General features: G+C 40.0%; 1 protein-coding gene across 3 annotated transcripts in view; it reads right to left on the bottom strand.

Moving 5' to 3' along the window:
- Window positions 1-27,276, bottom strand: part of PTPN21 (protein tyrosine phosphatase non-receptor type 21) — a 68,011-nt gene extending 40,735 nt beyond the window's left edge. The window contains exons 1-3 of one of the 3 annotated variants that reach the window (XM_033108761.1): window positions 26,939-27,276; window positions 22,613-22,989; window positions 957-1,126 (exon numbers count right to left, since the gene is read on the bottom strand). In XM_033108761.1, coding sequence (XP_032964652.1) covers window positions 957-1,126; window positions 22,613-22,792 — 350 coding nt within the window. In that variant the 5' untranslated portion in view covers window positions 22,793-22,989; window positions 26,939-27,276. Of the gene's footprint in view, window positions 1-956; window positions 1,127-22,612; window positions 22,990-23,714; window positions 23,869-26,584; window positions 26,840-26,938 lie in introns of those variants that run through there. The other 2 variants (XM_033108763.1, XM_033108764.1) reach the window with 2 other exon arrangements.

Raw genomic sequence — 27,276 nt, 5'->3', positions numbered from 1 at the left:
AGCTAAGAAAATGATAAGATGTACACAAATAACTACAATGAGAGGTTGTGACAACTGCCATCTTATCACAAGTACAAGCAAATTCTAGGACGGTCTGAAGAAGGCAAAGCTCATTCAGCCTGGGAGTTCTAGGAGCTTCACGGAGGAGGTGCCTTCTGAATGAAAATTCAGAAGGTGAATAGGATTCCAGGGCATAAATAGGAAAGAAAGATCTAGGAAACAAAGATAAAAAGGCATGAGGCGTGTTCAGGGCACTGGAAGTAGGCCAACCTGACTCAAAAATAATGTTAAATGGGGTTTAAAAGATAAGGGAGTGATGGATTTCAGAGACCTCTGAAAGGCAGGCTCAAGAATCCACATTTTATTCCTTGTTTTGGTTTTGTTTTCTCTTCAAGGGAAAAAAAAAAAGAATATTTAGTTGCTCTATCCCGCTCCTTAATATGACCTTGCCTTTCTGCCTTTGTCCCTGTTAAGTGCACCTGACCTTAAACAGCTCACCACCTCTCCATCTCCCTCCAACCCACTCCCCCTCTGACCTGTAGCAGAATATAACTACTGGAGTCAGAGAACTAGAAGAACCCTGTGGCACATTGCCTTGAAGAATGAACACAGATTCTTTTAAACACAGTCCTTTTAAACTCCTCTCTCATTTCATTGTTTGAGAGATCAGAAACAAATCAACAAAAACATTAAAGGTGACATCACTACAAGAAGAATTCACAGCCCGGGTAAAAACACTTTCCCCCTTAATCATTCCTTTGCGCCTAGCGAACCCATAACTCAGGCAACATGCAAGAGAACACTCTGCCATCGACACTTACCAGAACCTCTCTGTAATACTGTGGGCGAAACGGTGGGGCACCGGGCAAAGTTGAGCCTTATCTCCTGACTTCAACCTTAGTTTCGCTTTTTTAATCTCACTGGATTATTAAAGCCAGCAGCACGGTATTCCTCACCTGGTAACCTCCTGCTGCAGCTGTGAGACTGAAGGCACATAAAACACCACTCCGAAATAGACGGTAGGTTCCAACGCGTATTTATCCAGCTGCTTCTTCAGCGGTTTTTCCAAGTCTACCCACCGGCGCTGATTTTGCTTGTTGTAGTACCACAGACTGAAGTAGGTGACCTGGAAAGAGGGAAAGTCACTGAAGGAGGCAGAAATGCACAGAAGGGTTTCTATACTTGAATTGCTCTGGTCTGTGACCTGAGACCGAGTGACAGCAGTCTCTCATTGTCTCATTGCTTCGCTTCTCAGAAAGAGACAATAGCAAAACCAATAGAAAAAAAAAATGCTTTCATGGCCTAGACATCAGAATGTAGTGGGTGCTATGAAAATTTACATCGTTTTTTAACAAAAACCATATCCTGAAAAGGTATGTTTAGTTCTTAAATGACTGAAACACTAAATTTACTATAATTAATAATTTATAATAAACATACCTGGGGCTCTACCTAATAGAACTCTGATTAGTGTTAATCCAACCTTTCACGACTCTCAAATTTGGCTTCTATAAATAAATAAGTGCGTGTAAGTACTGTAAATTTTAGTAATATAAAGCAATTTCAAAACTGCAACTCTTCCTTGCCCCCAAAAGTTCATTAGATATACATCTAAAGCAAGTATAACACTATGGAGGTAAATTCTCTCTCTCTATCTCTCTCTCTCTCTCATACACACACACAGAGAAAAAGGCTATCCTTAAAAAACAGCTTAAGTGTATTACTCGGAGGTTTTCAAAAATGCCCTGACATTAGCATTTAGATCTCACTTGCTGGGTAATGAAACTGTTCAGGTAAATCAATACCAGCCCTGGGCTTGGTCAACCTGAAAGGGTATAATTAATACACTTAAGGGTTGAAGTGACAGCCTTGGGACACTGCTAATATTTACCTCAAAATCAATTTACAATGAAGGTAATTTTGGGAAAACCGCTGCTTTGTTCCAGAGCAACACTATCAAATAGAACTTTCTAGGATGATGAAAATGTTCTGTACCTGTGCTCTCCAATATAGCAGCACTGGCTGCTGAGACTCGGAACGTGGCTAGTGCAGCTGAGGAACTGAATTTTTAATATTACTTTATTTTCATTGACTGAATATAAAGAGACACAAGCATCTAGTGGCTACTGTATTGGATAATATGGCTTTAGAGCAACAATAAAATGAGAAGTAATAATACACAGGCTAGTTATTTAACCTGAATTTTTAATTTACAGGGGAAAAGTAATTATACAAACTTGCCCTCGATATTCATTTCATCTTACAACTTTTTACAAGGGAAGAACTATACCTTTAAAATGAGTCCATTAATCAAATAAACTTGACAAGAGTGAGGAATGTGTCCGTTTCCCCTTTATATCCACAGTTAGAATACTGCGGGAATTCAATACATTTTGCTGAATGAAAGAAAGAATAAACATTCTCTTGCTTCTTTCTTGCCACCAAGACATCACATATGAATGGAATATTCTAAACATTTACTTTGTATGAGGTTCTATTTCAAGAACTACAGCAATATCATAGATTAAATCATCACCATAACCTTATGAAACAGTGTGTGTGTGTGTGTGTGTGTGTGTGTGTGTGTGTGTGTGTGTGTGTTGAGCTCTAAAGCAAGTCTTTCCCCTGGACCACCTCTACCAGGGTTACCTGAAGAGCTTCGTGAGCCCTACAGTGCAATCTTTTGCCCACTCAAGTTTGAAAACCACTGTAGCACACCACACTGCTCCTCCAATATTATGCAGCAGATAGTTCTGTGAACCTATCCTTGAAAAGCTGCATGGAAATCAAATTTTTGAAATTCCAAACACACTTCAATACAGCAGAAAGTCTGAGTCCTAATGTTAATTATTTTCTGAAGTTATGATCATGTTTATGAATGAATTACATGTTATCTGTAAGGATAGAATATGTATCACATTTATGGACTACAGATATTATTCCTTCTTTGTTTTCAACTGCAATTTACAGAAAAGAAAATTCTGGTTTAATAGAAAGAACACAGTACTTGAAGTCAGAAGTCCTGGGTTTAATTCCCAACACTGTCACTTGCTGGCTGTGAAGTGGAAACGTTAATCAGCCCAATTCAGTTTTCTCAAGTATAAAATAAGGCAATACCTCACTCACAACTCCATCGTGAGGAATGAATGCAAAACTTTTATGAGTGCATTTTGACTCTAGAAAACCATTACTATATCTTTAAAAGATAAGCTTTATCCACTCTCCTAAACATCCACAAAATCAATTACAGATGCCTCCAAAAAAACACTTTTCTAAATAGTTACATTTATTTGGATTGACTGCAACACAGTACATTTCTATTACTTGTATTTATGTTTTGTGTTCCATCTTAGAACTGGACACAATGTACCATGTTTGGTCTCTAACACACACATATTGTGGTTATGCACTTAGCTCTACAAATACTTTTTGCTATAAACACAGAAGGCTTGCCAACCTTTAGGATCTAACACTGCTTTGGTCCTAACAGTAAACACAATTAAAATACCTTAAAAATACCCCTTGCATACATAACTTTTCAAAAACTTAAAACAGAATCACAAACCTATAGGCTTATTACATAATTTGTGGTTGTATCTTTTGTGAACTGATCATGATATAATTACAAGAAAATATCTGAATAATCTGCTAGTATTCTAAAACAGGCATATTCTAAAAGAAATAAATTCTTAAAATGTGCTATATATGCATTTTAGCAATGCATATATTAGTCTTGCCACATATGGATATAAATAAAATAGAAAGAGAAACACCTTTGTGAAATTGCATCATCAGTTTTTTTCCTATGTATTTTATATACTTTATAAAGGAGTAGCAAGGCCTTTAATTGTACAAACAGCTGAAAAGAATAGATTTAGCAAATTATTTGTTGATTAGCTATTTTAGATGTAGGAGTCTAAGATTTTGAACATTTGAACATTAACTCATTTTATACTGTAGTAAAGTATTTTCTTTGGTACTTGCTCCTGTGTTCATGTTCTATCTTAAGAAATAGTTAAGGCTAGCCAAAACCAAGTTTATAATTTGCTAAATACTTCCAAGGAGGTATTATATTTCAAAAATTGCTGTTAGAAATCTTTATAACATGTGGGTAACTAAAATCACATATTGTAACTCTTGATGCTTTCTTAGAATTTCTACATATACATAATCAAATAACAACACCTGATTCCATGAAATTGTATGACTATAATATGGTTTGTTTCTAAGATGGGTAGGTAGAGTTGGAGCAACAAAATGTGATTACATTCTCATCAGGTACAGAATCTTCTGTATAAGTCCATTTTTGGGGATTTGTCTAGGATAACAATCTAGAGAATCTGGGTAAGTTAAAACCCATCCAAAAAACAAGGGTCGGGGATTGGGGGGGAAATCAAAGATGAGTGAATAAAATATCCAGAATAGATAAATCCAGAGCAACAAGAAGTAGACTGGTGGTTGGGGGATGCAAGGTGGAGGGTGGGCAGAATGGGGAGAAACTACTTAATGGGTACAGGGATTCCTTTTAGGGTAATGAACATGTTTTAGAACTAGATAGAGGAGGTTTTGTGAATGTACTAAATCATTGAATGGTTTACTTTAAATGAATAATTTTCTGTTATGTGAATTTCTTCTCAAAAAAAGATATTTTTAAAGATCAGAAACACTCATAATTAAAATCAAGTAGAGAACTTTAAAGTTTTATTTTTAAATGTTTAAATAGATCAAATTCAGTTTGTTTGAAGCAGTCTAAGGAAAAAAAAATGAGCCAAAAATAGATGAGCCTAGCCACGAGTTAATTATATTTTCTATTTTCTAATATCTATACTTAGGTCAAGATTTTGTAGTTTGACAATTATCTGGCAACCCCAACTATCTGAACATAACTGAATAACAAAAAATAGGCAAAAATGTGTTCGAGTGATGAATAATACATGTCACAGTCAAGTTATAAAGTATATGTCCATGACAAAGAAGAAATTTCTCCTGTCTCTTTTATGAACCTTTAAAATTTCACATATACTTTTAATGAGTTTCGAGATTTGGTTATCCTATTCAAAGCAGATTTAAAAATGACAAATGGAAGGAAAGGGGCTTTTTAAATAGTATGTTGGCAGCAGCAGGAAGTGATGGGTGATGCTTTTTCAGTAAGAGAGAGCACATACATACAAACAAAACTCCTTAAAAAGAAGCTATAGAGAATTTCAAAGACACAGTAGTCTGGAGTTATTTATCAAAGAAACAAATAATTCTAAACACTAATTAGTCATGTATTTAACAACCACCACTGTTGCTAATAATTAATCACTGTCCTTTTGTTTAAGACGAATAGAGAAGTTTATAAATCTTTCCAAAGACTGGCATTAAAAAGTTGTCTGGGGGTGGCCTGGTTAGCTTAGTTGGTTAGAGTGTGGTGCTAATAACACCAAGGTTGCTGGTTTGATCCCCACATGGGCCACTGTGAGCTGCGCCCTCCTTTAAACAAACAAACAAAAAAACAATAGTTGTCTGGACAAAAGAGTAAGTCTTGGTTATTAGGAAAAGTATTGAAGATTGCTTCATTTCCGAAAGATGATTAGAAAAAATAACTTATTTTATATTTAGCTTTATAGAACTTTAGACAATTTCATTGTGATTTCATTATTTCACTTGTACATTCAAACATATTTTCTTTCCAAAGCCATAAAGGATTATTTCAATTTTTGCTGTTTTGGTACCTGCTGTTATGCGTATTTCCTCTAGGGGGCTATGTCTCCAATTCCGACAGCTGCCACTAGGAAGGCACAGTGCAAAGAGCACTAGACTTAACAATGGAAAGGCTTGACTTGTGAGTCTGGGCTCCCTCCATCACTTACCAGCTGTTGCGCAAGTCATTCCTCACTGCGTTCTCAGTTTCTTCACAGGGAAAATAACATGTAACCTGCCTTCATCAGAAAGCTGTGTGGAAGTACTTTGTAAGTTATAATTGTGCTGATAAAACTTAGAAACACTCTTGTTAAATTAGCTTAGAGTACATAAATTTAGCAGATAGGATCTCTTGAGTTGTGACTGAGAAAACAGAACAAAATGAGTCAAGCATGCTTCTTCCTTGAAAATGTAACTGTTCAAGGCGACCGGATGGCTCAGCTGATTGGAGCGAGCTCTGAACAACAGGGTTGCAGGTTTGATTCCCATATGGGCCAGTGAGCTGTGCCCTTCACAACTAGACTGAAGAGAACAAGCTGCCGCTGAGCTTCTGGAGGGGTGGCTGGAGGACTCAGCTGGTTAGAGCGCGAGCTCTTAACAACAAGGATGCCCATTCAATTCCCACATGAGATGGTGGACTGTGCCCCCTGCAACTAAGATTGAAAACAGCTACTGGACTTTGAGCTGAGCTGCACCCTCCACAGCTAGATTGAAGGACAACGAGTTGGAGCTGATGGGCCCTGGAGAAACACACTGTTCCCCAATATTCCCAAATAAAAATTAATATATATTAATTTTTATTAGGGAATATTGGGGAACAGTATATATATGTAAAACTGTTCAAGTAAGAGTCAAACTAATTTCTCCCTTTATTTAAAGTTAGGATATACCAGGGCCTTTTATTTCCTTTATAAAAGAAATCCAAAAACCTTGGTATAGACAGGCCCCTTTTGTGCCTTAAATTTCAACTATTGTGTACCAGTCATTACTCGGTGTAGGAGAGTTTCCCAGAATCATGTCTTCTCTTCCTTGAATCCAAATCTTCTGGGTTATGTATGTCCTATATTATTTATGGGCTTCAATTTAATTATAGCAAAAAACTTCCCATAAACCAGCCTTTAATTATTGGCTTTCAGATCATGCCTCCCACCACTCTTATCTAATGTCCCAGTACTTTTCCCGATAAGAATCCATGTAGCTTCTCTTTCTCCACAGCTATGTCTACTCTCACTGGTGACCCAAAGCAACCTAACTAGACCTGTGGGAAACTCTTTCTAACAGAAGCCTCTAAATAACAATCTTCTCGCATCCTCTCGATCAATTCCTGATTATCACTCAGTAGATTTTTGTGAAACTTCTTCACTATCAGGTATTTTCACATTCACCATTTCTTTCTTATTTTGTTCTGAACAAACGTATCGGTAGTTTTCCTCAAGTTATTCAATGATTTCTTCATAGCTATTTAAAACTCTTCTAGCTACTCTCCTAAAATGGTACAGATAACTGCTGCATAAACTATAGTGAAAACAAAGCTTACGTGGTTACAAAATTTGGCTTCTTTTCAGACACAATATGGTTGACTTATTCTAAATGAACTAATATTTAATCAGAGAACAAAGTGACTTGGTAATGAAGCTTTTTGTCCAGGGGAAAAGATAATTTACAATTTTTTGAGTTTGGGTAAAAGGTGTGTCCCAAATCACAGTCGTGTAAACAGACACCAGCTATTATAAGCAGGTCCAAATCCTGTCAGAATGTAAACCCTTTCCTAATCCCCAAGTCATTTCTTGTCTAATTATTTTAAGAGTCTTTTTAGTTGTACTATTTTTAAAGCAGAACAGAGGAACACACAAATTAAGCCATTGATGCACTGAGTTTGATAAAAGTTAATCCCATATAAAATTGCAACGATAATTTTATCCTGATGCTTTTCTTAGACTAAGCAGAAGTCAGAAGACTTTTCATCAGGAAAGAGATGAGAGGAGATAGCACTAGATAAAGCCTATCCCAGGCAGAGATCATCTAACAAGGGTGGTTAACAAGTATTAACCTAATTCAAGCCCAGAGCTCACCTCTACACTGAGTCTGCCATAAATAATGAAGCATTGTACTTCTTCCATTTAACAGATAGTATTGGTGGTCATGTTGCCTCAATGCAGACAGTATTTTTTCCTTTTCTGTTTAATTTTAATCCTTTTCTTCTATCCTTGGTCAGACAGTATATTTTCTATTTTACTCTCAAGGTGATAATATACAATACCCTTATACCATAGCACATATAAGAATTCAAGAACAATTAAAAGTACGTCTTCAGGGGCCGGCCCGGTGGCTCAGGCGGTTAGAGCTCCGTGCTCCTAACTCCGAAGGCTGCCGGTTCGATTCCCACATGGGCCAGTGGGCTCTCAACCACAAGGTTGCCGGTTCAATTCCTCGAGTCCCACAAGGGATGGTGGGCAGCGCCCCCTGCAACTGGCAGCGGTGGCTGGGGCTGGGCTGCGCCCTCCACTACTAGGACTGGAGGGACAACTTGAGGCTGACTGGCACCCTCCACAGCTGGGATTGAGGGGACAGCAACTTGACTTGGAGGGGAGTCCTGGAAGTGCATACTGTTCCCCAATAAAGTCCTGTTCCCCTTTCCCAATAAAATGTTTAAAAAAAAAATAGTACGTCTTCATCTTTTAATTTTACTGGAAGTTTTACTGACCTTTAGCCCAAGTAACTGAAATCCTCAAATGACCAGACTTTTCTGCTGTTGTAATATTCAACTTTCAGGAAAAAGAGTCAAATGACAAGTCAATTTCAGGGATTTATTGACAGAAAGTCCAAGGCATGAATTGGGATCACTGTCTACATAGACAACTGCTTGTATCTTTTCTATTTCCTACCCTGGACAATAAGATGCTGCGAAGAATACAATGATCCCAAAGTAAGATCATTCTTCAAAAAACATATTATACTGTACTTTCTAAGAAAAATGGACTGATGTCTTAGAAAGACATCTATTCAATTCAATGAATATTGATTGAACACCTACTATATGTCAAGTGCTGTTTGGGTGATAGGGATACAACATTGAAGAAAATAACACAGTTCTTGCCCTCAGATAGCTAACATTCCAGTAGGAAACGAAAGACAAGCAAAATATACGGGAGACAACATACTGATAACTGCTATGGAGAAAGATATTCAATTATAAGATTAAAACAATATCGACAAGTTTTTAAAGACTAAGCTAGGATTAAGTGGGAAATGTTAGCATATACAACATTTTACCACCCCAAAATTATAGAAATAACTGAGATGTTACTGCACACAGTTTCAGTACAGGCAAAGGCGGATGTGCTCTATTTTGTACATAAAAGGTCATTTGGTTTGGCACCCCACGTAACTGGGGGTAAAGCTAGCATCCCATTCTTCAATCATTTTAGTGAACTAGTTATATCACAGAGCCATTTCTGATATCCCATTGTAACGAAGAAATCAGATAGATTTCTCTTTATTTAAATCTAAACTTGGGCCTTTTGGGGCTGGCTTATTAGCTTAATTTGCAAATGCCTCTGCTTTAGGGCAGTGGATAAATAGTACTGATGTCATTTTATTGAGAATTAAGTAAAAAGACGGATAACTCAGACTAATTTGGCCCATATTCCAGTTCTTATATTTCAATTAATTCACAGGGGAAAAATTTTTTTTGTTTTCTTGAACTCATGTCTTAGTTATCCCATTTACCTTGTCTTACCAAAGACATTGGGTAGTGTGAGCAATATTTTTATAAGATGTAAATGCACAAGGTAAAAATGAAAAGAAGAACTGAAATGAGTATATTTAGGAATAGCTGCTTATTTTTCTGACATTCTCTTTTGTCAGGTTAAAATGATAGCTGTTTTGTATTACACAGAAATGATTATGATGTGATAACCGTGGAAGGTCATAGAGAGGGACATAAAAAGGGAATTAGAAAGAGGATTTTACAATTATAAATGAATATGGGCCTTAACACATTTTAAGAAAGAATCTAGTCAAAGGTAATTTCTATTGCCTGAAAAAATATTATCCAACAGTTTCCACTGCCTTAAAAAAACAGAAAAAATAGAGCAGCTGTACTGTTCTTAAATTAGCATTACCATGAAGATCTGAGGATTATAAAATCAAGGAAATTACTTTTGTGGTTAAAATACTAACAGATACACCTGAAACTCCTAGACTTCTGTTATTAAAAGCTATCCTTGCTTTCTCATGAATCGAAGCTTGCAAATTAATGGTTTCATTGCACATGAAATAACTCTTTTTCTCCACATATTTACACGGTGGTTTTCTGGTTATAGCATATACTTCATCCATGTATACAAATGCTCCAAGGAAACAGTAAAGCTGTTTCCTTTTTTAATATAAAAAAGCTATTTTTCCCTTTTTATTAATAATATAAAGTTCCATTTAACAAAGGGCACACTTACGGTTTTAATAGATTTCCTTTTAAACTATGTTCCTCACTGAGGACCAAGTCATGGAGCGTACATAACTCAGAAATATACACTCACTTTTTTTAATTGTTTAAATACCATCACACCAGTCACATTTTATTCCAAGAAGTGCGACTTAAAAATACATAAGACAAGATATTTTCATTATATTTAAAAGTAGAATAGGAAGAACTAGCCATAAATATGTACGTGCTATCAAGGATAATAGGAACCAGGGGCGGACGGGTGGCTCAGTTGGTTAGAGCGCGAGCTCTGGGCAATGGGGCTGTGGGTTCGATTCCCACATTGGAAAAAATCCTGGAAGTACACACTGTTCCCCAATAAAGTCCTGTTCCCCTTCCCCAATAAAATCTTTTTTAAAGATAATAGGAATCATCCTCTATTCATAATACCCTATATTCAAGGAATAGAACGATAAAAATCTCACTGAAAAAAACAAAGGTTAAATGATAAAATCATGACCTGCAGAACAGGAATTAAAAGTGGAACAATGTATAGTGTCCTGTTCCCATGCCCACAATTCACAGATGGCAGCATGGAAACACTTCAGTGGTGTGTACTGCTGTACAGGTGGAAACAGACCTGTGTGCACAGCACGTAAATCACAGTGATCCTGCTCCACCAAGAATGGCAGCAAGAACTTCAATGGGCTCACTGGGTCGCCCATGTTTTCTTGTTTGGATGCAGATTCTGACTCTAGAAGCCCCCAAGTTCCAATAGCAGTGCAACCAGATATTGCTTTGGACAATCTCTCAGCAGGGGACTCTCTGGGCTATATTTCATCAGCCTGATACTTCCCACTCTGCCAGGGAACAAGCTCACAAAAGGCTTCCTATCAAAGAGCTCTGCCCTCAGCACTGAGGCACTCCCGCCGGTGCTTTGCTGGCCCAGTCGTGATTCATCTTTCTTCTCAGTCTTATCTTTCTTTGCCTGATGTGACTTCAAAAACATATTTGAAGCAAGGGAGTCAATTGTAGTAATTAAAATAAATGGTAACACATATCTCAAGGGTCCTTAACCTCCATCAGATTTGGGAGGCTGCAATATACCAGACTGTCCTTAAGAGCACCAGATCCGTGGCGGGACACCTGTCACTGGCCCAGGGTTACCTATTGGGAAGAAAGATGTCAACCAAGGAGACAGAGAACTACTTCAGTTGTGGTTTCTGCCATGTCCCCATGAGCAAGTCACCTAACACCTCTCAATTTACCCACCTGTAAAATGGAGATGAGTATAATAGCGCCTCACTCACAGGATTGTTGAGGATCAAAAGAAGTGAAAACATTTAAAGCACTTAGAAGAGTGTGTCACATGCAATAAGCGCTCGAGTAATATTAGCTCTTAGTATCACAGTTTTCAGGTCCCCATAAATAGTATAAAATTTCATATTACATCTTCATCGGTATAGGAAATTCCACACCTAAATTCTTCCTTCACTAACAGGGCTTTCACTTTCGTAACTTTTCTTTCTCTTTTCCCTCTAAAATACATTATTAGGAAATACCAACACTTGGATTGCTTTACTTTAGAAAATGGCAATGGCTCGGTGGAAAAGTAGTGTGTTGTTGAGGGAGAAGTGCAAAACCTGGAGCTAAAAGACCTGAATTCTAGTTGGAGGCTGTCACTGACTGGTTGCCCCAGTCATGCCTGAGGTAACAGTAGTGACCGTGAAGTCTACATTTTGGTGGGGGTGGGGGTGAGAGATGTTATATATATATATAGATAATATATCATTTTTGACAGTCTTCATTATTAAACATGCTTCATTATTCTTTCTGTTATCAGTGTGATATAAAATTTGTAAGTATTCTTATTCTTAAGGAACTATTCAAATGTAAGTTTCACTTCAAAACAGGTGCCAGTAATAAAAATGCAGGCAACTCAAATATGCACTTGTCTAAATATTATCTGTAAGTGCAAAATATGCACCTACAGTTCTTACAATTATGAATCAGAATTAAGGTTATTTTCAAGATAATTCACACCAAACTTTGGGAGAAAGAAAGGATGTTACAGTGCATATCTTAATTCCCAGGGCTGTAGCTTTGATATAATTGGCTCACTTAATGAAACCTCAGAAGGAGACTGGATTTCAGGTGGCGAGCACACAATAGAGTATACAGATGTCGTTTTATAAAGTTGTACACCTGAAATTTATATAATGTTATTAACCAATGTTACCCCCAATAACTTTAATAAAAATTAAAATAACACCTCAAGTCACTTTTCTCCAATCCATTTTTTTCTCAGTAAATTATTCCAATTAATGAACAAATTTACATGATGAAAAAAAAAAAGGGAAATGACTAGAGAAAAAAATAACTCTTCACTAAGGAAACATTGTTGCCAGTTCAGAAGTGTCCCTCATCAGGCCTCGCCAGGTCAGACAATGCCCTGCTTTGGTGTACTCTACCACTGAGACAGCAGGAGGAGGAAGGAAGTCATTACACTCAGGGTTAAATGAAAGCATGTAAAGCATCCAGCACAATGCCTGGCAATAAGGTCAGTACCCCATGAATAGCTACCATTCTTACTATCACATGCAACCCCATCAACATATGAAAGAAATCAAATCCAGAGAAGTTAAATTGGTTTCCCTCAGTCAGTCACAAAAGTAGTGTGAGTGGTTTGAACACAAGTCCATCTGGCACCAAAACTCTGCCTTGTTGCCTACAAACTCCTGCTTTGCCAACTGCAGTTGAATTTAATGGTACAAAGTTCAGTCTGCTGAAAATTCACTTAACGTTGAAATTAATCAAGTCAAAAGCTGACACGATCAAATAATCGTAACAGAACTCAGCAAAGACAAGTTGGTTTTATATTCACAAAGAAAATAAGTTGCTGCCACCCAGCATGAAATTACTTGTGTTACTTTCTTACCCTGCTCAGTTTAAGCTTGTTCAAAAATAACACAATTACTCTGTCCTATTTATACCGCACACTTAATGATCTCATGTGGGTAATCTACTACAGAAATGGCACAAACCCTTGATTGTAACGTTATTTCCACCATATGCTGCTACTTCTCATACAGAATTTGTGACATGCAATTTCTTCTAGTGAAATTAGCATCTTAAGTTAATTCTTAAAAATTTAAATTGGCTCTTGCCCATCTCGCAAGATCATGGGTGAAAAAGCTGAGAATCTGGGCACGAAGGAGAAGAAACCTGAATCAAGCAGGCTGATGCTGGTGGCAGGGTTAAGAAGAGTGACCTCCAGGCCAAAACGCCTCAGGTGGGGAAGCCCCACCGCAGGGGAAACCCTGTCCTGGTCAGAGGAAGCTGTGGGTGTTCCCGATCGGCTGTGTGTTCCTGAAAGGCCATGGACATGAGTAAGTATTCAGCAGCTAAATCCAGGATTGAAAAGAAAAAGGAGAACGTTCTTGTCACTGTTACAAAACCAAAACCAGTTGGTGGCGACAAGAATGGTGACACCAGAGTAGTTAAACTTCGCAAAAGGCCCAGATACTATCCTGCTGAAGACGTGCCTCGAAAGCGGCTGAGTCACGGCAAGAAACCCTTCGGTCAGCAGGTGAGAAAACCTGGGGCCAGCATCGCTTCCGGGGCCAGCATCGCTTCCGGGACCATTCTGATCATCGTCACTGGGCGCCACAGAGGCAAGAAGGTGGTTTTCCTGAAGCAGCTGAGCAGTGGCTCGCCACTTGTGACTGGACCTCCCTCCTCCAATCGAGTTCCTCTGCATAGAACACACCAGAAATGTGTCATCGCCACCTCCACCAAAACTGATGTCAGTGGCGTGAGAATTCATAGACATCTTAGTGATGCTTCACGAAGAAGCTGTACAAGCCCAGACACCAGGAGGGTGAGATCTTCAACACAGAGAAAGAGAAATACGAGATTACAGAGCAGTGCAAAGCTGATCAGAAAGTCTTGAACTCGCCAATTCTGCAAAAATCAAAGCTGCTCCTCAGTTCCAGGTCTACCTCCCTGTTTGTCTCACAAATGGTGGGTTTATCCTTACAAACTGGTGTTCCAAATTTCTTAAGAAGAATCTAATTAAATGCCTGATCTGTTAAAAAGATTTTTTTTAACTAACTCTGGATATCCCATCAGTTCATTAAATGATAAATCTAAGTGACATTTATTTATGAACAAACTGCTTGAAGAACCAAATAGGAAAATATTTTCTAAAGCAGCTGTTGTGTATCAGTTTGATATGATTTCAAATCCACTTGTCTATGACAAAAAAAAGAAATTGTTTTTAAGAATGGAGTTGTTTTGGGACGGCCCGGTGGCTCAGGCGGTTAGAGCTCCGTGCTCCTAACTCCGAAGGCTGCCGGTTCGATTCCCACATGGGCCAGTGGGCTCTCAACCACAAGGCTGCCAGTGCAATTCCTCGAGTCCCGCAAGGGATGGTGGGCTGCGCCCCCTGCAACTAGCAACGGCAACTGGACCTGGAGCTGAGCTGCGCCCTCCACAACTAAAAAACTGAAAGGACAACAACTTGACTTGGAAAAAAGGCCTGGAAGTACACACTGTTCCCCAACAAAGTCCTGTTCCTCTTCCCCAATAAAAAATAAATAAATAAATAAATTAATTAATTAATTAAAAAAAAAAGAATGGAGTTGTTTTGATCGAAGAATGAAGTAGTTTTTATAAGCAAAGTTGTTTTGATATGAGAGTGTGAGCGGTGTCAGGATATCCTCATCTCATTTATCACTGTTGTCCTTGAGAAGCACTCAGTAGGTCAGTTGCTGAGGGGTGCCGCTGGGGCTTATCACTCAGAACACTGAAGAAACAACTATGGCAAGGGGGCATTTGGACTATACATACCAAGAGTTTGTGAGGACTATTGGAGAGTACGCGGTCTGGGTGAGGCTACCCTTTGCTGATCTAAATAGCTCTCCAAAGACCTTTGGGGCATTAACTCTTGCCATGGCAAAGGTGACACTTACTGAAAGTAGCAAATGTCGAATATCGTGCAGGGGCCCCGCAAAGAAGAAGGTCTTACCCATCAACACTGTGCTTCCGTTCCCCAGCAACGTGCTCTAGCAACAAGGGACTTTTACTGTTGCACTGGCAGTTGGGTATCAGCTCTTAGTTGGCCAAACTAAGTACCAGCGTGTAAAAGGTACACCTCACCTAAATTTAGACTTTATTCCTTTCATCTCCCCTTCCCTGAAAGAACAGTGTTATTAATCTATCATTGCTTTGGAGTATGTTATTTCTTTATTGGCTTACTAAGCGACATTATCCTGTATTCTGTTGGCTTGTGAAATTCCCGCAGGGAATCTGTGTGAAATAAACTGCTGGCAAACGCGGTCTCGAAGCATAATTCTGCCCCCACAAATTAAGACGCCAGCATGTTGTTAAGAAAGTGTTAGGAGCAAAGGCCTCGTTGATAGAAAGAAAATGTTCAGGTAGGGTGTGTATGGCCAGGGACTGGCCAGGGAATTTGGTTAATGCATAAAGGAAGCATGAGGCATCCATTCATTCACGGGAGAACTGTCACACACCTACTGCTAGGAGGGCACAAAGGTGCCGTCTGGTAGGGAAGACAGACGTGGACCTACCATAGGAGGTGCAATGAACCTCCTGCCTTTCCTCCTCAAAAGGAGCTTTTTCCCTTAACAGTAAGTTGTCCCAGAGAGGAACTGAATACTCCAAATGGCCTTTCTTGAGATCTGAAGATAGAAGCCATTCAAAAAGGGTATATGTGGGAGAAGGAGGGGGCGGAGTATACTTCAGAGGCAAGTTATTCTCTTTAGAATATGAAGGTCTTGAACTGCTCACAAATATTCCATCCTACAAGCACCTTCATTTTGACGAAAGAAAGATTAGGGAAGAATCTGTTAAACTGAGAAAACGGGAAAGATTGCCTCATCCAAGAGGCTTCTAGGCCCATAGCCTCAGCTCAGAACGGGAAGGCAGTATCCATTAACCACCTGAAATTGTATGCAAAGTTCTGCATTTGCATCAGATTGTCAAAGGGGTCCATGACCCCTCTAAAAGTCAAAGATCAAGCACAAGCCTGACAGCTACAAACTCAAATTCTGGTTCTTTTGCTTATCAGCTGTGTGATCACCCAGATTAGTGGAGCAAATCACCCAATTTTTCAGAACTTCAGTTTCCTCATTTTAAAATGGAAAAGATAATGCCTAACTCACTGTGCGGATTAAACGAGATAAGGCATGTTAAGCTTCCAGCACAACAACCTTCACCCACCCAGGAGGAGGACAGCAGCAAGATGTTAAAGCTTCTAGTATTATAAAGAATGAAATCTTTATACACCATATACACCATGGACAGGGACAGAATTTAGAGCCCCCAAAACACCGTCAGTTCCCTATGTCCGCCATTTTGTAACTTAACTCACAAACCTCCTCATATGAGCAGGTTCACGCTTAATTCCTTATGGTCGTGAGACTACACTATCATGGCAGATTGTTGGTGAAAGGATCCACGGACATCCCTAATGTCTCGTAGGAGAAAAATTCAATACTGGGATTCTAACACCTAAGACTATTACCCTTACATTTATTAGAAATGAGGTGAAGTTTGAAATAATATTCTATTTCTTTAAGTAAACAGGTTTCCAAATTCTGTAATAACTTGTATGATGATATAATCGTTATTCTAAAATGCATATCTCCATCGTTGTATGTATAATTCCTCTACTTATTTATATGGCTGGTCCTTAATTATCTAGATCAAATGAGGAAAAATAACAGATAATCCAAAAATCAAGAAAAAAATCCTTGCCCATTCATAACTGGTTTTGAACTTTGAAAGATTTCTTTATCTAGATGAAGAGGCCAATATACGATTTATATTTGCTTCAGATGGTCCAGCAGATCTAACTAAAGATATTTACTGATCCACATCTACACGTCAATCTTACCAGGTTTATAACATACATATCTAGATGAATAACTACTCAGCCCAAAAGGTTAAAAAGTTTGCACTTTTACTTTACACATATTTCAGCTATTTTTAGAATCCAAATGAAAACAGCTAGCACAGAAGGAAATGCGCATGAAATTCTTGAGGTCTACTCAGGTAACAGTCAAGATAAGGTCAGTGGATATTTGGAATACCTGAGACACTAATTTAAAATAAAACGCTCTGACGGCCAAGAACACTTTCTAAAGTTGCGCTTGAGAGTAAGGGCTTGCAATATATGCTTTATTATTCCTCTCTATTCCAACAAATCCCTTAGCCAAAAAATTTCCTCATCGGCCAGAAAACACTATGAGAAGAATCTGTTTGAACTTCAGAAAAGCTGACACTCCCCTTGATACAGCAATCTTACCTCAGGGAGTCACTAAAAGGAGATCATTTTCTAAGTGTTTCAAAAGAAGCCCCAAAGTGAAAAAGAAATAAAAGTCTAAAGAAAAAGGTGCTTTTCCACCTGTGTTCAAAGCTTTGTAAATGTTCAACTTTCTCCAGGAAATAAAATCATAGAATGAATAAAGGCTGACGTAACAGAACTGCTTTCCATGCTTATCAATCTAAATTCAAAAAAAAAGAAACAGCTCAATTTTAAAACTAAGTAAACATTTATTCAGCAACTATGTATGTACAGTAAGGTACAATGCACTATTCCAGTCAATGGCAATAGAACAGTTCCCTTCTGATGGAGCTTAGATGCTAAGGAATAAAAACTTGACATATGTGTGATACATTTCAAATACAATTTTTAAAACATTTTCAGTAGATCTGTGCTATACCACAGAGAGCAACCAAACGCCAAAGCTTATAATTTTAAAATGAAAGGCCAAAGTAAGAACTTCTACATTATGCTAGACTTTCCACCTTATTCAACAAAATGCTTTGGAGATCATTTTAGGGAGGCAGAGTATTGATCTCAGCATCAATATTGTAGTTACGTGTGTACTCCATGTGTGTAGACAACGAAACGGGTCCACCTTCCCCTCTACACACAAGAAACACTCAGTAATAGCTGGAAAAAAAGCTGCCCTCTAAAATTTACGTTGTAAAACTAATACATGATGTAGCATAGCGAAAACATGAAAAAGTTACCTTCAAAAGGCTTTCGGGGTTTTATAACTTCCCTGTTTCCTAACTGGAGATTTCAAAGCTTTTTTAAAAAAACTCCATCTGCCTACCTATCAACTTAAGCTGAATAAGGACATAAAGATAAAGGAAAGCAACCTATACAAGAAATAATAGTTTGCAATGAGTATAATTAAAACCCATGACAACAAGATAAAAATTTGATTATTAAACAAAATATAAGATCTTAAAAGGATTATTGAGAAAGACATACCCTAAAAGAAAAAATATAAAACCTTAATCCAAAATTTCATAAAACTTTTTTTTGTTGTTGTTTTAATCCTAGGAGTTAGATTGAGGGCAAGACAGACGAAATCGGTGAATAACGAAGTAGAAACCCCACTGAAGATGTTTTTTGAGGGCAATGAGGCAGTGACATTGTACAATTTAATTTCAGCTAGCATCAAAATAGAGGGTCAAATATGACTAAGAGGCTAAATTACAATGGTATACTAAAAATTTAACAATTTAGTAATGTAAGAAGTGGCCACTATACGTGTTTGGATTATAAGAGCATTTTATAAACAAGCATGTGTTCTCTTAGGAAAAGGAAGAAACAAAAGATATTTGTTAATTTGAAGAGAAGCCGGGTGGTCACCACAACATGGAAATGGGAGTCACAAATCATAACAGCAATGAAGAGGAACACTAATTGAGAGTTTCTGAAATGCCAGGTCCTCTGCTAAATGTTTTACATTTAACATAGACTCCTCACAACCATCATCAAGCACATACTATAATCATCCCTAATTTACAGGTAAAAAGCAGTGGATTTGGGAAATTAAGTAATTTGCCCAAAGTCACACAACTCATGAGTGGCAGCACTGAGGTCCAAATAAGGTGTTTCTGATTCAACTGGCAAACGTCTTAACCACTGTGTTAAACAGCTTTCTCAAGAGGCAAATAGAGGCAGTGCCCACCTAAGCGCTGCCCCCAAAGGGTACGATACTCAAAGGAACTTGTCTGGGAAGCAGTACAGTTCCCCTTATGAAGACATGTAAGGTTTTCAGGGCAACCTCCCTTCTCTGATTCCATGCTCACCAAGCAACTTCTGCTTTGCTCTGGCTCCCAGGAGGCCTGCCTACAGGGAGATCATAGCCTGGCCAGCGGGCACACATACTTGGGGACACTTGGCAGTTCCATAACGTGGCATTAATTACTATACTTACGTATCATTCTCAGTGAGCTGGGGTAACACAGGTCTTATTCCCTGATACATTAGGTTTTTAAGCCTGACCACCTCACTCTAGATTGTGCTGTTTCCATGAAGGTGACACTGCCCTGTGGGAGTGGCTGTGCCCAGCTGACACCCTCTTATCTCAACACCTCCATCAAACCCCTATAATGTATACTTTCAAAATTAGAGAGAAAGTTTTCTCATTCCCCTTAAACTCTATAAAGACTTTCACAGCCTCTCTTGAAAAAGTGTTGTGAAATTCAGAATGAATGATATGCAGAGAATTTCAACAGCAATCTGAGAGGCTGTTGCTACAACGAACGGCAACATTTTCCAATGAGGATATTTTTTTCCCCTTTATAAAAGTCACTTTGCACAGTTCAAATACGGTGAGTTCAGAAAAAAAGTTAACATTAACTAAATTGGCTATAAGCATATTTATTAACCATTCTGTTTTCAGTTTCTTAGTATATTATAAAATACCCAACATTAAAAAAGAAAGACAAACATCATATACCCACACATCCAGTTTAAGAAATAAAAATACTGCCGATATAGTTGAAGCCTCTGGGTGTAGCGTTACAATGGTATTATTGTATAACCCTTTAATTGTCATTTTAGATGTGAAATAGTATTCAATTAGCAAGAAAAGAAAAGACATTTTTCTCCCCCAATTTAAATCTGGGCAGTAGCAAAGCTTGTCAGCCAAATCTATATGCTATGATAATTCTGAGTTTGATTGATGGGAGAATGCCAGTATCTCTTGTTACAATTCCCATAAGTGATGTATGGACACAAACTCAGAACAGGTGTTGCTGACTCAGGTTATTTCTGAACAGTCATTCCGTAAGATTAGGCTTGAGGCTGGAGCTTTCTGTTTACATGCTATAGAGCACAGCTTCTGAAACTCTGAAAAGTTTGCTCTACAATCTAACTTTCTAACCATGACTGTCGTTAAACGTTGGAAATGGTGGGACAGACCTGTCGAGGAGCAAGACATTTTCTAGGGATCACATCTGTTCCCCCTCAAAGCACTCGACCCTTCTGTTAAAATTCAGTCTCGTTCTATACCCCTAGCTGCATGAAGTTGCTTGTTCCTGAGTCTGATAACCTCAAACAAGGGAGAACAGCTTCTCCGGACTTCTTGACTATCAGAGAAGGAAGCCAATGTCTGTGGGTTCAGTTCACCCAGTGTTTTTTGAGGACATCCCATGCCTTGTACTCTGGGTACAAAAATAAATTAACCACATAGTTCCTCAAGAAGTTGACTCTGCAGTGGTTGTAGGCAGACCTGGTGCATGAGAAAGAAATTACAGGAAAAAGAAACCAAAATAGGAAAAATGGGTGAAGGAAGCAAAAAAGATGGAATAAACGCAAGGAAGCAGGAGCCGTCACTGAGGCCGACTCTCCTGGTTTCCTTCTCCCTCTATGGCTGCTCCATCTGATTCCTTCCAAGGCTGTCTTTCCCTTATTCAACACTGAGGGTCCTGCTACATCTTCTTTTTCTCTCCTGGACAGCCTCATACTCTCTCCCAGCTTTAATTAATTGACCGTGGCTGATGATTCCAAAACCTCTCGGATTCTCACCTGATGTCCAGACCTGCATCTGCCTCTCCATTGGCATCTCAAAGTCAATACTTCTACAACTCAACTCACCGCACACCTCCCCTTAGTCCCCTCAAACCTACTCCTCCTTTTATGTTTCCTTTCTCAGTTACAGTCCCCATCATTTACCGGAAACCTGAATATCAACCTCGACCCCTGGCTAGCTCTTCCCCAGCACTCGGTAGGTAGGTACTGAGTGTATCTCCAGATTCCACGCACTTCTCTCCATCCCCATCCAAATCTGGGTAACCACGATCTGCACCACAACTACTCCTATCCAATCAATCTCCAGAGGGCTCACTCTTCGGGAAAAAAAACAACCAATCATATCACACCTCCATTTAAAAACCCTTCACTAACTTCCCTATTACTTTCAGCACAAGCCCAAACCCTTGAACAAAAACCCCAAATTACACGGCCCCTCCCCTCAGCCTTTCCTCTCCCCACTTCAGGCTCCAGGTGGATCACCTACCTCATGTCTCCGGCCCTGTCCAGTTCCTTTACTGGAAGTCTTTCCCAGCCCGATAGGACCATCCTGCCCCCTCCTTCAGGTGCCAGCTCAGACATCACTTGCCCTGGAAAGTTTTTCCTTTGCTGCCCCTCCCTACTGTCTATAGCACTCTCTACTTCCCCTATTATAGCACAGATCAGGCCTGTTTTCTTACTGGTCAACACTAGGGTCAACTCCTAATACATATGTGCTTGGCACTTAATAAGTTTCCGATATGAATCATCAAACGACTGGATGGTCATCAAAGGCAAGGTTAATCTATTCCTGACGTTTTATGAACTTTTTATAATATCAGTGCGATTCCCTATTAGGAATATAACTCAGGCATTTATGTAGAATAACCAGTTTCTCCATCTTTCTCTTACCCTACAACCAGGTGGCAAAAGGCTGAAAGGGTCCTAGGTTTAATTAAGGCCCTATTCTTCACAGGCCTTACACAGCATTTTAAATTTAAGATATTGTGTAGATACTTGAAGACTCCACAACTTCCTACTGACCAGATTAGGGGTTTTCCAGGGCAAACCTCATTATAACTATAACAATCTAGTTATTAGAACTTGGTTTTACATGCACATTAACTCACACCACCACTCAGGGTTAGGCACCACTCTTATCTCCATAGTTCAGATGAGAGAACTGGAGCCCAGAGAGGTCACGAAACTCACCGACGGTTAAACAACTAGTTGGTGAGGAAACCAGAATTCAAACTCAGGCAATATGTCTCTAGAATCTTGGCCTGGTCTGTGGAAAATAATGAACGTTGAATGAATGAATGAAGTCAGTAAGTTGTACCCGATCAGGATAACCCATTCGGAATTATATTAGAAAACAGAAATTTCATCATTCAAAATGCATTCATATTTGATTTTGAATTATTTTGGGAAAACATGTATTTTCAAAACTCAGGCACTGTTCATTCTCTTATGGGGTCCCCCCAAGGAAAGACCTCTTGTTCTGTATCTATTCCTTCCTCATGGGAAGGTGGGCTTGTTGGCTCAACTTAGATATCATGGCCAAGAATATGCTTTGAGAACCCACGGCCAGCACACATTCCAGTGGCTGAGAAGTAAGGAGCAAAGGCAGGCCAGAGAAGCTGGCAGCCTTTTTTGCAGCTTACCTCCCGCAGCTCTAGTCTTTGGGCCACGGCCTCCAGGCTCTCCTGGCCAGTGCTCTCCACAGATAGTGTGAACTCCACAAACTCGTTATTGAGCAGCTGGATCCGGGCAACCAGGCAGCTCTTGCTGGACACTGTGTAGCGCCGGGTGCGTTTTAGTTTCAATCCAAATGGCAGTGGCATCTTCTTCTCTCAAGAGTGGAGGGATAAAGAGGGAAAGCACCGCCACCAATGCAGTGGTGGTGACGGAGGAAGAGGGCGATCCTTTCCTGCCAGGAGGAGTACTGTACAGTCTCCAGCTGCTCACCCAGCAGCTGCTGCCGCCATCAAAACGCAACTGAGTCTCCAAGGGCCAGGTGAAGGGAGCATCCACGCCAGTGCTGAAGAAAGAGGAACACGCTGGTTACATGCACGATGGCAGCTTTGGACTTTGCTTTTCAAAATAAACATCAGTAAAGCTATAGCCAAATAAGCTTTCCCTCTCCTCTAGAAAAAGAAGGCATTAGGAGGAACTGGGAGGCAGTGGGGAAGTTTATCCTCAGAGCTGTATTAGACCCTGGGTCAGACTCCACCAGTCACTCATTCCTACAAACAGTGGTAACCACCACCTGTGGCTGTCTTCAGGATTAAATGAGATAATGACTGGCACTCCTATAACCCCCAAATTTAGTAGCTAGCATTAGTGGTCCTCTTGCTATTTTAGATGGTTTTGTTTTTTCATAGTTCACTCTTTTTGATTCCTCATTACGCCAAACATCAGGGTTCTTTAGTCCTTAGGTGAGATAACTACAAGACACCTCCAAAAGAGCTATGTTCATGTCTCAGTCCCAAAAGGCAAATTAACCCTGAACCCAAACGGGAGGAATAATCCCCTCTAACATACGGCAGCTGTGCACACGGTTCAAAGGAGGTGAAGCGCTTAACAAGCATTTGTAGAGCCGTTTAGGTTTATAAATAGTTACGTCACAATATTGATTTATAAACAAATGACAAAAGACCCTACAAATACTTGTTATCGGATTACCACCAGAAGCAAGAAGTTCTGAAAAGTGTGCCCCCCCCTCCTCTCCGGATAAGGTCGCCTAAAGAGGCGGTGGGCCTTCACCTAAGCGGAGCCCAGAAGACGGGGCGGGCGAGACCTTAAACGCCATCCTGGGTTAAGGAAGGGAGGATGAGGCTCAGCAAGCCCATGCAGCGAAAGGAACAGCGAGGAGCTGGGGCTCTGACTCCTCCCGCGTCCTCCCGGGAGAAGAGCAGGCGGCGTTGCCTGGCCAACGTGCAGCTTCGGAAGCCCCGGAACCCTTCACCCGCCGCTGCGTTTCCGGACGGACGCGCTAGGGATGGTGCCGCCCGGCTGCTCCCGGAGGGAACTTTTAAAGGACCCAGCTCGAGCCCCCACAGGCTGTGGAGTTGTGGGCGCGGCCCGTTTGATTCCCGGTTTGCAGCCTCAGGACTCCAAAATGCGCGATTTACGTTTTTAATCACACCTGTCGATGGTAACTCCTGGGCTGAAGCAAATTGTGCGTGAGCAGCTGGGGATTTTTACATTGGCTGGATTTCTTTCCCCCTAAACGAATTGACAAAATCCCGGATATTTCCTAAATCCCGGGATAGTTCCCACCCTCCGTTTTCTTCGAGCAGAGGCTGCCCCTGTGACTGAATCGTTCAGCGAGGCTCGGCGGGGGCTGGTTACCCTGAACTTGGCTCGGGAACCGCACGAAGAAGCCTCGAGAGAAGCAGCTTTCTCAGCTTCACACTAAAACGGGCAGAGCTGGGAATCGATCGCAGATCTTTCCTGCCCGGTGCTCTTTTCCGGTCTCCTGACTGTGTCTCAGCCCCAGACGTGATGAGCACTCGGGGCTGGGGGATGGCAGAGCTAGAAAATAGCGTTTCGCTATTACACTGTTTTCCCAAACTTAACATTTTGTAATTCCATTCCTCAACGGTGTATTGCATCTGAGTACAACGCAGTTTAATGGGCATTGTGAGAAATCTAAGACGAATCTAAGCCGTTGCTGCCCTTAAGGAGATTACAAGCGTGCTATAATTACATACAGGGCTGGCTGTATCTCTAATATAAAGTACCCAACCAGGTTTCTGTCTGGTTTTTTGTTTGTTTGTTTGGGTTTGGGTTTTTTGTTTTTTTGAGCTCTGGTTATTCCCAGAAAGAAAATAAATGAATGAATGAATGAATGAATAAATAAATAAATAAATAAGTGTTAAAAGCAAGGAATAGAGGAAGGCCAGAGGAAAAAACGAAAACTGGAACTCTGGTACCTAAAGCCCAGTTAATGAACAGCATTTGCTGAGTGCCTTCTGTAGGTAAAAGCATCACACTAAGGAGGGAAATAGAAAATGAACACTATAAACGATACGGTCTCCACTTAGTTGTTTTCAATATTTTTTTTGCTTCTGTCAGGGTACAAACCTAATAGACAGTTGAGGCAGAATGAAAAAAACAAAATCAAAAAATGAAAACATTAATACTTTTAACTAGAAAAGTGACTAATGAGCCAGTAGTGCTTATATAAATTTGAAAATATTGTATATACATAACATATATACTAAATACTCTTTCATGAGATGAGGTGATGGATTTCAATTTTATATACAAATTATGGTAACTGGAAACAGGACAGATTAAGCAGTGTAGATGAAGAAACGATATGGCACATATACAGAGGAAAAATAAATATTTGTATTAAGGGTGTTCAAATATGGTCGTTTCTTCACTGCAAGGATAGAACTATGCCTTGAAGGCACTAGATAGGACACAATATAACTTAATTATTAACTTAAGCTCTGATTAAGCAAATGCAGAGCAAAACTTTCAATTGTCCCTGAGATTTGAAATGTTTCACAGCATCAGTGATAAAAGCCAATGTGTTTTTTACTTTGGTAGACATTAAATAATGAAATTGAAAAGGTTGAGGGGGTATATTAGGTGCATCCCCCAAAATCTCGGCCCAAAGACCTATCCATAAAACCTACTTTTTTAAAAAGTAAGGTTTTGTTTATTTAATAAAACCTACTGTGTTAAAATAATGTTCTACTTAATTACAAAATTATCAATGATTTACACAACTTTTCAGTTATGTACAATATTTGCTACTAAATGTCTTCAAGTTATAAATGTTTGAATAGAGGAGTAGAAATTTAGGATGCTTTTTTTAGGGAGTGTTTTAGGTGTAAAATAATACGCAATAATTTGAAAGGTAGTTGGATCTGTAATTATAAATTACCTAACTACTAAACAATGCATAATTAGCCTTTGAAAGAAAAAACTAGGAGATACTTTGTTTCACTACAAAACCCATTCTGTTATGTAATCAGAAAACAGATACATATTAAATTCTGTTCAAGTTTTCAAAAGACAGTCTGAGATATTTGTTAATTCATTTTAATGTTTTTTTCTTCACATCCCCTTTCAAAAGTTTCTCAAATACACTTTAACTCTGAATCCTGTAGTTCCCCCCCTTGCCACTAAGAGCCTCGTATGTAATTTTGCCAATGATGCTTTAAAATAAAATAATCACTAAAAGAGAGTACAAGACATTTTTGGAGTAATACATAGATCTATAGCATTAAATCAATCGTAGTAACAATAGAGAATAACGGAGTAAACGTAGACAATAGAGAATAAAGTGCCCTGGAAACCAAACAGACAACTATTTTCAGAGTAAAATTACTGTCATATCCATCCGACACTTTAGAAAACCTGTCGGTAACTATTAGGCATACAGCGGTTGTCACTTGGAGCACACTTGAGCGTTTTGAATGTTTGAGAGCATACGCTATTATTATAAGGCTTTCTCAGCAAAAAAGAAAATAAGAAGAGTATGCCAAGAACGGCCAGTCTAATCAGGATTTGCAGAAATCACAAAGTCGGAATTTGCAGACCCAAGAATTCTTTTTTTCCAGAGTAAACACTCTTTACTCCAAAAACAAAACAAGTCATCACCAAACAGTCCTTACCTACTCCCTTCTCGCCAAAGTTATCTGGCAAATTTCGCACTTCAAATTCCGAGAGGCAAAAATATGCCTAAGACTTTTAAAACCGTGATCCAGAATTAAGCTGCAACAATCAGCCCAGGAGTTCAGAACAGACGTTCAAGACCCCCTTTAGAAATTGCTCAAGTAGATCAGAAAGAACCTGGAAAAGGAAAACTTCTCTCTTTGTTACTCTCCTGCCATCGGTCTGTAGCCGGGACCCGTGCACCAGGACTCCTACGCTGGCCGACGCGCTCGGGGTCTCGGCTGGCGGGCACACCCCCCCGCTGGGCCCGAGCGCCCGCCCTCCGCCCGCCGGCCGGGACCCCGCGCCCTCACCTGCTCCCGCTCCCGCATCCTCGGGGCCGCGCGCACCGCTCAGCGGCCCGCCTCCCGGGGTCCCGCCGCGCGGCCGCTACAGCCGCGCCCGCACCGCGGCGCGCTCATGGGGCTCGCAAGCCTCACTTCCTGTCTCCAAAATCTCGGCCCGCAGACCATTCCCCTGGGCAGAGTCCGGCGGCCGCCGCGGGAAGGGGAAAGGCCTGGAGGTGGGACCGGCCGGCGAGGAGCACCGCACAAAGAAAGAGCGCGGGGCCGGGGCAGCAGAAGACCGACGCACGGGCACAGGACGCACGGCCAGAACTGCGGAGCAGCCGGGCCCAGGCGTCCCTCCCCCT

The sequence above is a fragment of the Rhinolophus ferrumequinum genome, chromosome 6 (assembly GCF_004115265.2).
Source record: "Rhinolophus ferrumequinum isolate MPI-CBG mRhiFer1 chromosome 6, mRhiFer1_v1.p, whole genome shotgun sequence".
In the NCBI taxonomy this organism is placed as follows: domain Eukaryota; kingdom Metazoa; phylum Chordata; class Mammalia; order Chiroptera; family Rhinolophidae; genus Rhinolophus; species Rhinolophus ferrumequinum.
Note: the sequence above shows the minus strand (reverse complement) of the source record. Positions and strands in the feature narration are given on the sequence as shown.